The 16553-nt window shown below is 40.0% G+C and overlaps 1 protein-coding gene across 1 annotated transcript; it reads right to left on the bottom strand.

Annotated features, from left to right (window-relative positions):
- Positions 1-3366: 3366 nt before the first annotated feature.
- On the bottom strand, positions 3367-8475 carry LOC115921572. Its single transcript, XM_030979142.1, has one exon. It carries the CDS (start codon positions 8473-8475, stop codon positions 3367-3369), a length of 5109 nt encoding a protein of 1702 aa, XP_030835002.1.
- Positions 8476-16553: the final 8078 nt, after the last annotated feature.

The following is a 16553-nucleotide window of genomic DNA, read 5'->3' as shown; positions in this document are numbered from 1 at the left end:
TTAGTGTCAATAGGCAGCTAGCACCGTCCGCCAGCGCGTACGTATTTTGAACGCCCTCTGGAATACGGGGATTGTGCGTCTTTAAAATCCCTTCTTTTACGTCAGATCAGATGGTCTACCACTGGTTGCAATTCAGGACGAAGATGAGAAAACATAGGTCAAGAGACTCTACCGTAAAAGAAACTAATTGGAAGCAATATTGTGAATCGTTCCTCATGTGGTACTGGGAGTTTTAGAACAAGCAAAATGAAGGAGAATTGACTTAATATTTCTTAAAATCACATGCACTTCACTCAGGTATTCTACAGTTCCCATCTACTCCCAGGGGCGTGGCCATCCCGGGGACGGGGGGGGGGGGGGTAACACGTCCCCCTCAATTTTGTGCCCCCCCCCCACGGAAAATTTGAAAAAGTACACCCCCAAAAATGTATATCAAATACTGACTATACGACTAACGACTGCGACACGCTGTTATACGCTGGAGAGCCCAAGAGTGCAGCGTTTAGACTAATAAAAACCCTAACCCTAATCCTTCAAAATTTACAAGTAAGTATTGTCGAAAATCTGTATTCAGTTGGGATCACGTAAGTACAGTTTACACTATGCTCCCTCGTATTTCGCCCCACCCCCCGGTCATGAAAAAAATCGCCACCCCTGCCTAATCCTATAACAGGATCATGTGCACCCCTCCCCCCCCCCCCTCCCTTCACGGCTGCTAACGACTCTTGATTTTTTCGATTTACCTCTATAAAGCTTTCAATTATATCCATGTATTTTTTTCTTTTCTGTAATCACATTTTATGTAAATCAACTATATAATTTTCTATTATTATTGTTTGAATATTTTGTATTTTATTTTAATAAATGCAGAAACATCATTCTTCCTAAAAAGTTATGGGAACGGACTACAAACAAATGGCATTCACGTTTAGCCAACATTTTCAAAGCTATTTTCTGGGAATATTACGAATAAGAGTGCATTTGAAGAGCAATCCTCTCAGGGCATAGTTATGATTCTTCAAAAAAAAATGTTTATTTGTGTATTCATTCATTTATTTACTCATTCATTTCCTTACCTATTGATTTTCTTTTAAATCCTTTTGTTGATTTATCCGGTCACCTACTTATACATTAACTTTTTTTATTTGTTTTTGTTTGGTTTGCTTGTCTTTTACAGAATCCTAGATCCACGCTCGTTATTTAAAGCTGATATGTATTTGTGATTGACGATTGACGATTGACGATTAATTCACTTAACCAAAAGACACCATTGACGAATGAATAACATAGCGACACCCTTTTGTGATACCAAGACTCCAAACTGGCAGGTGCAAGGTTCAACCTTTAATAAAAGATAAAAAACACAATCATAAGCATTACTAGAATAATGCATCCAATATGCTACTTAGCATAGCTGATATGACAATCAAATAATCTATCCAACATTTGTTTATCTTATCCAGTCAAATAATAAACAGGTTTGTAAATAACTGTAAATAAATGGCATAATATGAGTTAGGAAATATCTTATACATATTTCTGCTAAGATGAGTTCATAGCTCCTTTGATACAACCTATTGACTCACTATTAATTACCAAAGCATAATAGGCCCAACATATCATTTAGTGGTAACCTAAATCTTAATAACAGGCTGCACGAAAGACTACCAATCTATAATGACCCCTGGCATACCTGACCTACTTTCTGTCAACTACTCTTTATAGAACATTTTGTCTTTCATACTAATCCAAAAAACCAACTGAATATTGGACAGCTTATACTGTACATACATTTCTAACATAATCCACTGAAACTAATAATAATACAACTTTTCTGTCATATTCATATCTGTCTTCTTTACGTTTACCGAAATTAATTCTAACCCAATGACTTTATACACAACTGCATGCCCACACACAACGTAAATTTACGTACGTGAGTAACAATTTTCTTACTTAATTTTACACTATTTGCATTTCTTCATTTTTATCACCAATAGCATCAAACACAACAATAGTCATCATATTTCAATAAACAGAGGTAAATAAATACTCACAACATTGGGCTTGTGTCAAAATACCAAAAAATGGTGCACTTTCAGTGCCGATAACTAACTGCAACAACGTGTTTTAGTTTCCCTAACAAATTCGCAACTGCCCTCTATGGCTAAACCCAAAATAACCAAAACTTCGCTTCTGACGTCATAATACCCCACATCGTATGCAACATTCCGGCCCCTTAAATGTGAACATTCAATGAACATTTACATAACTTATCCTATCATACAACCCTTTCATAGAAATTGTATTTCGGTTAATAACACAAACATCCCATTTAAATCTGTTAACATACTATGAAAAAGCACATAAATGTAAAAATAAAACGTACTCCACTATTTATACACATATAAATCAAACCCTTTCATCTACGGTAAAGGTATTTCTTATGCAAATAACTTCCATCGTGTATGTAACTGATAATAACATTTTCTAAATCTTCACTGGCTGTACTTAATCATTTTCTCCAAACTGTATCAAGTTTATATTAACATATATACATATCTTTGAAATTTCAGACAAATTTTCCTTTCCTTTTACTCCTAATACAAACAGTAGCTTTGGATACATTTTAGGATTTAACTACTCTTGATGAAAATTCCTTTTCAGTCTCCATATGTCACCATATGGATTATGTTGTCAAGCAGATACAACCTGCATATAAACATAACATAGAAATTTCTGCACATGTGAAATAACTGCAACCCTTGTCATGTTTTATTTGTTTGTTTGTTTGTTTTTTTTATTTTTTTTTTATAACCCCAAATCTGATATTTGGCCTCAATGCACACAAAAAAGGGAAACAACAGGAGTTGCATGTATTTCTACCAATATCTTATGTATATATATTATAAAACATATTTCATGCATGGATTAATATTTAAATATTCAACTATCAGTCCTTCCATGAGATATATCTCCAACAATCCTTTTTCTGATTGTCATTGTTCGATGTATCAAATTTCACTCTTATAGTGTTTATCAATCTGAATGTTAATGTTTCTTTGCGAAAGCGTTCAATCTCGGTATGGTCAGTTCTCCCTTTTGTGTCAGAAGAAATCCTTTGCGATGTAAGACCGCGATAACGAAGACCGCTAAATTACTAAACTTGAGAAACTTACGGCGAGTGACTGAATCCATCCAATAAACAGCGGTCCACTAATATATCATAAAGGGGAGGCGTTGCTAGGCTCGCACTTCTAACACTTATTTTAAATTACACCACAAATATTGCAGATCCATGTGCCATCCAATGAACCATGATCCATTATTATGATATCACCTTAACGCGATTTAACACATAAAATCTCAGGAATCCACTTCCAGGAGCAAACAGAGCTTAGCGATAGGTCTTCGAAGTGTGCTAGTTTGCGTCTTCACTTCGCATTGCCGAACGTTGCCTTCTCGGTCTGGCATGGTTCGAAGCACTCTTCCTATCTGCCAGCAGTTACGTGGTGCGTGCTCATCAACTACCAAAACTAGATCGCCGACCTGAATATTGCGTCGTGAAGTAGCCCATTTCTGCCGCTCTTGCAACCGTGGTAAGTACTCCTTCACCCATCTCGACCAAAAGGTATCCGCTAAAAGCTGCACCTGGCGCCATCTCCTCCTGGCATAGTTGTCTGCTTCACTGGTAGTTGTGGGAGGCAGTGGTGATTTTGCATTGAGTAGAAGCAGATGATTCGGAGTTAAGGCTTCCACATCATTTACATCACTGGACACCTCAGTGATTGGCCGGCTGTTCATGATGCTTTCAATCTCACAGAAGAGTGTATGCAATGAATCATCATTCAGGGTTTGCTGCTTAACCAAGGAACACAGCAGCTTCCTCACAGTTCGGATCTGGCGTTCCCACACCCCTCCATGATGACTAGCTGCGGGTGGATTGAATGTCCATTTGATATTCTTCTGCAACAATGTATCATGTATCTGAGCCTGGTTCCAACTTTGTATTTCGGTCCTCAGTTCTCTCTCTGCTCCAACCAAATTAGTGCCGTTATCAGATCTAATTTCTCTCACATTTCCCCTGCGTGCAATGAAGCGTCTGATAGCATTAATGCAAGAGCTTGTGTCAAGGGAATCTGCCATCTCAAGGTGCACTGCTCTCACAGTAAGACATGTGAATAGCACCCCATATCTCTTTACGACACTCCGACCCCTTTTCACTTCCAACGGTCCAAAATAATCAATTCCAACTCTTGAAAAGGGGGGCTCATCTGAAATAAGCCGGTCAACTGGCAAGTCCGCCATCTTTTGCTCAAGAACCTTCCCTCGCTGCCTTCTGCACACAACACATCTAGTCAGTATCCTTCTGATCACAGAGCCAGCAGCAGGAATCCAATATTTCTGGTTGAGGCAAGACAACATATGATTTCTGCCACTATGTCCCGATGCCTCATGGATTTCACTCAGGATAAGCTTGGCGACATGACTATCATTGCGAAGTATAATTGGGTGCTTCGCCTCCTCTTGCAACATTGCCTTGCCAAGCCTTCCTCCTACCCTCAGTAGGCCATTTATCATCCTTGGGTCTAGCTTGTAGATTGGACTTGTCTTCTTGACCAATTTACAGCTCTGTTCTTGGTGTGCACTGTCATTCTGCTCAGCCTGCAAGGTTGACATCTCATGAGGGAAGCTGACTGCTTGTACATATTGCAGAATTTTCTCCTCTGCGTCCTTCATCTCTTCCACCACCAAGCTTCCATGCAAAAGTTCAGCTGAAATGCCTTCAGGACCCTGTGTACATTTACATCTCAGCCATTTCAAGTACCTCCGTAGCCAGCAAACTGCTTTCTTCAACCTGTGCCACGAGGAGTAGTGTTCAAGAAGTTTGTTCATTAAGGCAGTTTCTTCTGAGAGAGTTGTCATATAAACCCCAGCCTTGTCCTTGCTCTTAACTTCAGGGTCGCCATCTAGACTGACATCATTTAAGACTTGACTTGCAGGCCTTGACTCATTCTCACACCATAAGAAGCTGGGTCCACTCACCCATCTCTCGCTGGTTGTTAACGCCTCAGCTGTCATCCCTCTTGAGACATCGTCAGCCGGATTCTGCCGAGTGTTGATGTAGTGCCACTGCTTTGGGTCAGATCCTTCATGGATTACTGCAATCCTGTTTCCGACGAATGTGTGGAATCGTCTTTCCACATTCTTGATATACTGGAGCACTATAGTGCTGTCACTCCAGAACACAGAGTCACTCAGGGTGAAGTCTAGCTCACGTCTCAGCATACCATCGAGTCTCACAGCAAGCGTCGCTGCCATCAATTCCAGTCTAGGTATCGTAACTCTCTTCAGCGGAGTGAGCCGAGTCCTGGCCATTACTAGACTGCAATAGACCTTGCCCTCCTGGTTCGTCACTCGGAGATAAGAGGCCACACCATATGCCCTCTCTGAAGCATCAGAAAAGTGGTGCAATTGGTACTCCGTCACATCTCCGAAATCATGAGGCTTTAGGCACCTGCTGATGTTGAAATCCTCCATAAGCAGCAGATCTCTCTTCCAGTTCAGCCAGCTCTCACGCTGCTTCTCTGGCAATGGCTCATCCCAATCCAATTTCATAGCCGTGAGCTCTTGCAAAATGATCTTGGCATTCAACACATATGGGCTTGCAAATCCGTACGGATCATATACCGAGGAAACCTCACTCAGCACTCCACGACGGGTACAGGGCTTGTGTTTCGGGGTGATTCCATACGTCATGGTATCTAGTTCAATGTTCCATTTGACACCCAGGGCCCTCTCAATCGGTAAGGTATCATAACTTAAGTCGAGTCCTTCCACTTCCTTTGCCCTGTCATGAGCAGGCACAGACTCCATTACCTTTGGGCTATTGCTTAGCCACTTTGTGAGGTTGAAACCTCCTCCTTTCAGCATTCTCTTCAGCTCATCTACGAGTTGAACTGCTTTATCTTCTTCCTTCACTGATACCAGGCAGTCGTCAACATAAAAGTTGCGTTTTACCACGTTTACTGCGTCTGGGGAGAATTCTTCGGCTTGGTCTTCAGCGGTATGCCTCAGTACAAAGCTGCAAACACTGGGACACCAGGTCCCTCCAAAGAGGTGTACACACATCCTGTAGACCATTGGCTGTCTCTCAATATCTCCTTCTGGCCACCAGAGAAACCGCAGCATATCTCTTTCATCAGGCGGGACTTGTACTTGATGGAACATCGCTTGGATGTCCCCCATAATGGCAATCGGCTCCTGTCGAAACCTCAAGAGAACACCCAGAAGTGTGTTTGTTAAGTCAGGGCCTTGCAAAACTGCATCATTGAGCGATCTTTCCTGGTATGTAGATGCACAGTCAAACACAATTCTTGTCTTGCCCGGCTTGTTAGGGTTCTCAACAGGATGGTGAGGAAGATACCAAACAGGTTTGCCTGAACCTGCATTCCTTTCTTCTACTCTCTCTGCATATCCATCCTCCACCAATCCTGACATAGCCTTGGTATATCGTCTGTGTAGATCCTCATCTCGCCTCAATCTCCTACCAAGACTCTGTAGCCTTTTTTCTGCTACATATATGTTGTCAGCCAGTTCTTGGGGTCTCTCTTTGAAGGGTATAGACAACTGGTAGTGATCACCCTTCTTCTGGATACTATCCTCCCAAATTCTCAGAGCTCTCTTGTCATTGACAGACATACACTTAGATTGTTCTGCTAGCGACCCTGATTCAAGTGACCAGAACCTTTCCACTTGAAGCTCCAAATTAGCATCACTGGAAATAAAGCTTGACGATATGTCATGGTCTCTGTGCCGGTTCCCAACTGGTCCATTCACGGTCCATCCTAATGCCGTCCTCACAGCATAAGGTTGCCCGGGTTCGCCATACTTAACGTCCTTTGGTACCAATACTTCTGGCACATCTTGTCCAATTAGTAGCATGACGTCTTGAGGTCTAGCAGCCGGTAGATTCAGATCTGCAAGGTGGGCAAATTGGCGAATGTCACTTCTATCAGCAGCAAGTGCACTGCTAACATTTATCTTCTCTTTGGCTAATACATGATGGAGACTGACTCTATATTGAGTTGACAGACTTTCAACTTCCAGGTTGACTGCTTTACATGTTGTGACAATCCTTGACTTGTCTAGAGTCGACATGGAAAGGCTCTGCTCTGTGCCTTCAGCCCCGATCTTACGCGTCAACTCCAAAGTGCAGAATGTTGATGTTGAACATGTGTCTAACAAGGCATAAGTGTCAAAATACTCCTCTTTCCCTCTAGCTCGTACTCGAACGGGAACAATAGGTAGCACTACTTTACTACCGGCCCCTATGACACTACAACTTTCTTCAGCAACATGAGAGGATGACGAGTGATGAGTAGTTGCCTCCGTTTCAGATGACGTTGGTGAATTCCTGGCATCACTTGATGACTCTCCGATATCCCTCCGAGACTCCGTGCTATCAGTCTGTGAAGGCTGTCTGATAAGGTGTAGAAACTTGGTGTGTTTCCTGTTACACCCACTTACTGAGCATGTCCTATTTAACTTGCAGTCCCTGGTCATGTGACCTTTCTTCAAACAATTGTAGCACAATCTTTCCTTCTGGGCCAGTTTAAGCCTGTCCTCAATCTTGAGTTGCTTAAACTCACTGCAGCCGAATAAGGAATGCTCTCCACCGCACTGAATGCAGCTCCGTGTCTTGCTGCCTTCAGCATCTGTACTAGTAGTAAAGACCCCTCTCGATGTCTTCCCAGACTTCTTAAATGCTGACATCTTACTGCCTTGATCTCTAATTGTCAGCCTACCGAAGACAGGGTCATTCTCTTCATCTGCAATCTGTTGCAAGAATGCAACCAAATCCGTAATAGCTGGAAGTCGACCCTCTTTTCTAGCTCTTCCTACAACTTTTAACCATCCTGTCCTCAGATGGTATGGTAGCCTCTCTACTATCTTCAGCAGAACATGTTGAGAAGTCAGCTCAGATGCTTGACCTACTGCTTCTAGCGTCTGCACACAAATCTGGATTTCATCCGCCATTTCAGCTAGTCCATGTTTGTCTTGTGCAGCAATGTTCTTTCCTTCAGTAACCTTTCTAAGCCAGGCATGAGCAATCATTACTGGATTTCCATACTTTTCTTTGAGTAGAATCCTTGCCTTGTGATAGCCCTCTGTAGGCTTCATAATCATACATGGTTGAAGCAACTTCTTAACGTCGCCAGCACAATAGTGCAGGAGGCGTGTCAGCTTGACAGCGTCGTCTACTGAAGTTTGGTCAACACTGTTCTCAAAGGACCTCCAAAACTCATGGTACTTCAGCGGATCACCTTGATAGGTAGACAGAGTGGCATGAGGAAGGGATACAGACTCTAACAGCCCCCGCTGTTGTCGTTGTCCTTGCTCCAGTAATTGCAGCAGCAGCATTTCCGTCTGTGTGTGAGGAGAAGGTACAGTTTCGTCCTCATCTGGCTTCATCATAACAGGTTTGTAGTTATTCGTGATTGAAGGCACAACGGATGACCTTGCGGGAGTAGGTCCACCTGTTCCTGCAACAGACTGTGCATATGGAGCATTATCTTGCTGATACACCCTCTCTTCAGCTTGGGCAACCTTTAACTGGGTTTTCAGCAACAGCTGGGCTTTGCGTTGCTTCAAGCGGAATTCTTCCATCTCGAGCTCCTGTTGCTCTCTTAAGGCTTCAGCTTCTGCCTCAAGAGCAGCCCTTCTCGCCATAGCCTTTAGCCTTGAGGACTTGGATGACGTGGAGATAGTAGTGCTTCCCCCACATTGGCTCACTGAATCATGCGGTGTGATGTCATCAACGTTAACAGCACCACCAAGGCCAACCAGCTCGTCACTGGACTTCACAGTCTCATTATTACCATCTTCACTGATGGTATTCATCTTGACGTTCTTGACTTGTAGCTCTCACTACCAAGCTGTTGTTGAACTGATGTGATTGACGATTGACGATTGACGATTAATTCACTTAACCAAAAGACACCATTGACGAATGAATAACATAGCGACACCCTTTTGTGATACCAAGACTCCAAACTGGCAGGTGCAAGGTTCAACCTTTAATAAAAGATAAAAAACACAATCATAAGCATTACTAGAATAATGCATCCAATATGCTACTTAGCATAGCTGATATGACAATCAAATAATCTATCCAACATTTGTTTATCTTATCCAGTCAAATAATAAACAGGTTTGTAAATAACTGTAAATAAATGGCATAATATGAGTTAGGAAATATCTTATACATATTTCTGCTAAGATGAGTTCATAGCTCCTTTGATACAACCTATTGACTCACTATTAATTACCAAAGCATAATAGGCCCAACATATCATTTAGTGGTAACCTAAATCTTAATAACAGGCTGCACGAAAGACTACCAATCTATAATGACCCCTGGCATACCTGACCTACTTTCTGTCAACTACTCTTTATAGAACATTTTGTCTTTCATACTAATCCAAAAAAACCAACTGAATATTGGACAGCTTATACTGTACATACATTTCTAACATAATCCACTGACACTAATAATAATACAACTTTTCTGTCATATTCATATCTGTCTTCTTTACGTTTACCGAAATTAATTCTAACCCAATGACTTTATACACAACTGCATGCCCACACACAACGTAAATTTACGTACGTGAGTAACAATTTTCTTACTTAATTTTACACTATTTGCATTTCTTCATTTTTATCACCAATAGCATCAAACACAACAATAGTCATCATATTTCAATAAACAGAGGTAAATAAATACTCACAACATTGGGCTTGTGTCAAAATACCAAAAAATGGTGCACTTTCAGTGCCGATAACTAACTGCAACAACGTGTTTTAGTTTCCCTAACAAATTCGCAACTGCCCTCTATGGCTAAACCCAAAATAACCAAAACTTCGCTTCTGACGTCATAATACCCCACATCGTATGCAACAGTATTTATATTTCACTTACGTTTATTGCTTTTAAGAAACACATGATACTTTATTTCCTCTTTTCCTTTTCAATATCAAGATGATCTATTCCTTTCTTTAAATGCTCTTGAACTAAATATGCTCTGGACCGCTTTTCATCGTCCAGATGGGTTTCATCAGGCCCCTAAAATCTAATAGAAATTGTTGTGAACACGATAAAATTCTGAAAATTGAGTTACCTATTTCAACGAAAGCTGTAACCTTCGGGCTATTCTCAAACAGGACAAGAACGGTGGCTTCTTATTATGACCGGGAGGGGGCGACATTCGAGGGAGCACAGAGAACGAGGAGGCGAAGGCCAGGTAAGGGACTATCCCCCTTCCTTGGTTTAGAGGTTCATTCTATTCAAAACTTACAGCCCCTTTATGTTATGGTTGAATATGATGTTACACAAATATATCGTTCTTGTAAAGCACATATCATAACAAGATAACATGTCCAAACACAACAGGGTCAAGGAGTATTATTTCAACACAGAGATGGTTGTTCTCTTTCTTGAGGCTGTTGTTGCACAATTTGTCAATTTCAAAGAGACTGCCCTCCCCCCTCCCCAATCGCGGAACCTGATGCATATTAAAGCCATTAGTAGTGCGATTGTACACTGGCAGTGTTACGTGACGTCTTATTTGGCATGTTTGGTATAGATATTTTTTTCAGTTTCAAATTTTCATCTAGAATTTTAAATGGTTCAATTTCCACATTTGTGGGGCGGGGAGGGGTGCTTTCTCTCTTCCCCTAAAAATTACACTTGTCCTTCGGGATTTCCACTTTTGGACAGTGCATAACGATTGGGGAAAGTAGAAGATGTTTTTTTATCTAATTACATTTTGACTGTTCGATATGGAGAGGGGGTATCCATCGCTGAGTGTTTTGAACTCGATAGTGAAACTAGATGGAAATCAATTATATCTAATGGGTGTTGATTGTCGTAATATGAGAAAGGGAAATTGATACGTAATGAGCGATGACTTGAGCGTTTGTCCTATATAACTATACGCGTGTCAACAAAATGCGGTGTCTGTCTGCTTTTTTAGAATTTCTAATAAAAGAACTGTTGATGGGAAATGGTGATAAGAATGAAAATATCGGAAGAGATGAATTTAAAGAGACAAAATCTTAAATGGCAATGTTTCATTGGTTTTAGCTTATCTATTATTATCTCGTTAACCGGAGAGCTGTCCAGAAGAAGACTTGAAAAAGAAGGATAGGAAGAAGAAGAAAAAAACACAGCAAAAACAAGAAAAAGAAGCAGAACAAGCACAAGAACAAGTAAAAGAAAACAGAGAACGAAAAGAAGGAGAAGAAGAAGGAAACGGAGAAGAAGAAGAAAAAGAAGAAGAAGAACAAGAACAAGAAGAACAAGAACAAGAACAAGCACAAGAACAAGTAAAAGAAAACGGAGAAGGAAAAGAAGGAGAAGAAGAAGAAGGAAACGGAGAAGAAGAAGAAAAAAAAGAAGAAGAAGAAGAAGAAGAAGAAGAAGAAGAAGAGGGATAAGGAGGAGAAGAAGAAGAATAGGAAGAACAATACGAATTACAGGAAGAAAAGCAGAAGAAGAAGAAGAAGAAGAAGAAGGAAACGGAGAAGAAGAAAAAGAATGAGAAGAAGAAGAAGAAGAAGAAGAAGAAGAAGAAGAAGAAGAAGAAAAAAGAAGAAGAAGAAGAAGAAAAAGATGAAGAAGAAGAAGAAAAAGAAGAAGAAGAAGAAGAAGAAGAAGAAGAAGAAGAAAAGGGATAATGAGGAGAAGAAGAAGAATAGGAAGAACAATAAGAATTACAGGAAGAAAAGAAGAAGAAGGAGAAGAAGAAAAAGAAGAAGAAGAAGAAGAGTACGTGTAAAGAAAAAGAGAGTAGGGTTTGTAAAAGAAGTTTCACAAGAATAAAGTTTTAAAAAAGGGAAAGGAGGAGAAGGAAGAGAAGAAGATGAAGATTTTTTTTTTTTAAAGAAGATGATGAGTAGAAGGAAGAAGAAACAGGACAACCAGGAAAATAAGCCATGATCGACTACGGTAATAGAAATAGAATATAGATCCCGATAGACAGAGGATCTTTAGAAAACATTATTTTGAAAGGCTTCCTCACCATACGGTCCTGAGGGTATTCAAAGTTGACTTAACCACGATCATTATCAAATACCAATGCAAACAAGCAAAATACATGGAAAGGGAATGTGGGGCGAGGGTGATGATTCAAACCAACGGACAATAAAGAGATGGGACTGTCTATAGCCAGAAAATAGGAGGATCAAATTTCAAAAGAGAGAAAATGGGAAGCCCCCGTATTCCGATGGGAGTTATGATTGTGATTTATCTTTAAATGGAATCGGCGGTGGGACTCCAGGGATGAGATATTTGTCTTTTCCCTCGTGCGCATCTCCACCTGCCGACAGCCGGATATTGCAGTCAGAGGCGTAGAAAATGGGGTGCACGAGGAGCACGTCCCTAATGACCCCACCCCCATAAGAGAGAGAGAGAGATAGAGATAGAAATATATATAGAGAGAGAGAGGGGGGGGGGAGATAAATATAAAGGGAAAGAGAGAAGGGAAAGTGAGAAGGGGCCTGAACAAATATTAAACAACCCCTCCAACACCCTTCCCAATTAGCTATTTATTCATATTTTTTCGGTTAGTAAGATTTCTATCCTTAATGCCGCTAACCCCCCCCCCCTTCCCGGAAGCAAACGCTTTGCCAGAAAGGTAAGGTGACCATGGTGAAAGTCTTTTGAAGGTGCGACCAGGAAGCTAATAAGTCTAAGATCTTTTGAACCCGCCATTCTAGTAAAGCATCGCTTTTGATTGCGGTCTCCTGCAACAGAGTAAACGCAATGGAGACTAGGACATGAGAGAGAGAGAGACACACACACACACACACATACATACACAGAGAGACAGAGACAGAGAGAAAGAGAGAAAGACACACACACACACAGAGGGATAGACAGAGAGAGAGACAGACAAACAGACAAAAATGAATAGCAATAACGTCGATCTATAGTAGATGTGGAAAGACTGTTTTTATTTTCCCCTTCTTTATCTCTTTCTCCCTCTCTCTCTCTCTCTCTCTCTCTCTCTGTCTCCCGCTCTGTTTCTATTCCTCTCTCCCTTTTCTCTCTTTTCATATCCTTTTCTCTCTCTCTCTCTCTCTTTCTCTCTCTCTCTCTCTCTTTCTCCCTCCCTCTTCCCCTTTCCGTTCCGTATCTTGTTCACGACTTGCCGAATTCACAACGCTGCGATCGCTCCATGTTCAATAAACATGTACACCAACTGATAAATTTATCGAACATTGGTGCTTGAATTAAGTACAGCACCTTTTCTAAAAACGAATTTAATGACTTCAAAAGCGTTCACACGCTCGTTTATAAAGGGCCAAGAGTGGAAGTCGACCATTTATATGGACCATAAATCAATGCACACCGATGGAATGGCATAATATATAACACACTCTTTAATGCGAAGTTGTTAAAAACACGCCAATAATTCTCTGAATCTTACGCACTGACAAAAGCTGAAAGGAGGGGAGGGGGGGGGGGGTACAACAGGCTCGTGTCCGACTTTTGAAGCATGAGGAGTTTGAAGAGTTTTGTACATGAGTTAAAAAATACCACCCCCCCCCCCCCCCCCCTCTTTAGGTGATGACCATTTTATATGGGTTTGTATATATGTACTTGTCAGAGGATTTCGAAGTAAAGAGGGGAAAACTGATGACCCCCCCCCCCCTAGAGTTTTTTTTTTAATTTTACGAATATAATGCCCCCGCCCTCTTTACATAATCTGTTTCTTTGATCTTTGGCATTAAAGCTAAAGAAAAGTGAGTAGGTTATAGCGGTTGTTTTGGCTCTACGCATAACATTCTTTTGAGAAGCAGGTAGCACTCATTTTTATTTTAACGTTTCGAATTTTCTAGATCACTTTCAAAAGTGTCGTCTGCCAAGCAGAGTGCCTCAATAGGTGAATTCCACACATAATTATGCCCAAAGATATCAACATCCTACTGCAAGACGAGTTGTATTTTTTTTTTAAATACATGTATCTTATGATCTCTTTATTCAATCTTAAATCCATGCTAAATCAGTTTTTCAAAGATCATATATTTATGTAGGGCCTATGTAGTCAGATAATCGTCCTGCGCGAAGGTATTTTTAATAATCACAATTTTTCGGGTTGTGTGATTTCATATGTTATAAGTTTTTTTTTATTGGCATTGTCGTTTTCTGCAAAATAATATCAGATTTCTTCCAGGTTTGTTTTTTGCTTAAAACAGTGGCTACTTTCCATTCGCCAGGTAAGAAATAGAAAAATCCTTCAAGGCTTTTTCAAACACATTAGCTGATAAACTGCGTAACCGACTGAACTCTAGTAGAGTTCAGTGGAACCAACAGCACAGCGAGTCACGGGACCATACTCCTAAAGCTGACCTGAGATGGCGCTAGAGATAGTTGTTCTAGTACATTTAAAACCAAAAAAGTGTGCCATTTGCAGGCCCCAAAAAATGAAAAGGTTAAATTCCAACGGCATTTGAAAGACAATACTAATTTAGAACTTCCCTAAAGAAAGGGGGGCTTGAAAATGTCTTTAAATAACGACTATAAGTTGTTGAATCGACTTAGGAGCTATTATATAGAGCCAGTACGTAATAGTCTGATTTTTCAGACCATTGTACCGATTGGTCGTACGTTTTATGCTGCGCAAAGATTCAATCAGTTTAATTTTGGCCATTACAAGAAATGAGTTATTGATGTAGACAAATGCTCATGTACCCTTTACAGCTCATTTTATGTATAGTAGTACCAAAGATGAAAAAGCCGGTCAGTCACTCAATAGTGTCTGACAGTGAAGTCTAGCAAGTAAACGGGTTTCCTTGCATAATTTGAATATTAGGATACTGCTAACGTTTAAATTTCACAGATAGGACATACATGACATATTCATAATTCCTGCAAAGTTCGACAGAATTCGATGATGGCTGCAAAAGGGACATAGTATCTTTAAACGATTTGCATTTGTGGAATAAAGTTTAAAAATTAAAAATAGTATGGTATACACTCGCTGCACCAACGAGATGGACATCAGACCGACAGTGGACGTAAACCAACATTTACGTTACCCCACATGGTCCAGAATTAGTCGGTTTGAAGTAGGTTAGACAGTGTGGCATAGGTACAAACAATGTCAAAAAGTCAGCAACACTGCCCAAGGTCTGCAATACATTAATTTTCTTAGATCACTTCCCAAGCTCCCTGGCAGAATTAGTGGAGAACTTAAAGCCATTAGCCCCACCACATAATCCTATATATATATATATATATATATATATATATATATATATATATATATCCGTTAGCCTACCTGCATCAACCATTGACACCAAAGAAATGCACGAGAATGTATAAAGACCAGGACAAATACTGCAATCAATCGTGTCTATTACCTTTGTGATGAAAACAGTGGTGTAGGCGGACAGGATTGTCAGTGATTATATAGAAATCCTGCCATTAATCAAATTGCATCATGATAAGGACAAAAAGCAATATACCTTCCTGCCCACTAGTCCTTTAAATCTATCATTCTTTCCCTATGCCATTAGGAACCTTTGAATAATAATATTGTACCTTCTGGTGCCTTTAAAAAATCTAACTTCTGGACCAAGATTGCGGCCATTTCTGCAGATTTGCTTTTCATACCCGGTAATCTCCGTCGTAGTCCATGATATAGTTAATAGCCTTTTGATCATCAATTATAAAGTTGTTTTTTAACAATCTCCGTTCCTCAAGAGCAAAGAAAAACCAAGAGAAATCGTTCTGAACCGCATTTCCTCCTGAAAGATTGTCATGGAGCGGACGTTATGAGCTAAAAGTAAAAGTAAGTACTTTTTAAGATAAAAGTTGAATACTGTTCGTTTAGTAACTTTGTTTTTGATCAGTTTGGTTATATATTTTGTTTCGCTGGTGTTTGTTTTGCTCCGTTTATGTTGTGATGTTGCAGAAGTAGATTCTTGTCCATGTGTTGGTTGTATTTTCTCCTGTGTCTTTTTATGTATGAGATCTTGGTACGCAAATTAAAACTGTGCAGGAAAAAAGTTCAGTTTATCAGTCGGACAAGATGAAACAAAATCAAAGTGGAAATGGATGTTTGATTATTGGTTTGATAAATTGGATCGTAGTTTGGTTATAAAAAAAAACTGTAAATGTGATCCAAAATATGTTTTATCTTCGAAAAACAGAATTCAAGAGTTCTATCGTGTAGTACATGTATTAAATGTCCATTTTTACCTTGAAAAAGGAAAAACTGTAGCAAAATAAACAGAGTAACTCTAGTATTGAGAAATGTAAAGCAATGTTATGGTTTAACGATAATATTAGACAAAATGGAAAGATGTTGCTATTTAGAAATTTGATACGATCAAATATTTATTTGTGGGTGATTTAGTAGCCAAGAACAATTTCATTACAGTTAATGGATTAAAAGATAAATTTTGTTATATTAATGGAAAATGGTTAACAGAGTACAAAAGTTTTGTATTGAATATTTGCCCCAAAATTAAGGAAGAAT

The sequence above is a fragment of the Strongylocentrotus purpuratus genome, unplaced genomic scaffold (genome assembly GCF_000002235.5).
Source record: "Strongylocentrotus purpuratus isolate Spur 01 unplaced genomic scaffold, Spur_5.0 spur5_scaffold_10, whole genome shotgun sequence".
NCBI classification, from domain to species: Eukaryota; Metazoa; Echinodermata; class Echinoidea; order Camarodonta; family Strongylocentrotidae; genus Strongylocentrotus; species Strongylocentrotus purpuratus.
The sequence above is the reverse complement of the archived record's forward strand: the minus strand, read 5'-3'. Positions and strand labels throughout refer to the sequence as shown.

Bases quoted from the DNA above. Each gene is read 5' to 3' on its own strand.
- LOC115921572 (XM_030979142.1), bottom strand. From the start codon at position 8,475: ATGAAGCCAGATGAGGACGAAACTGTACCTTCTCCTCACACACAGACG.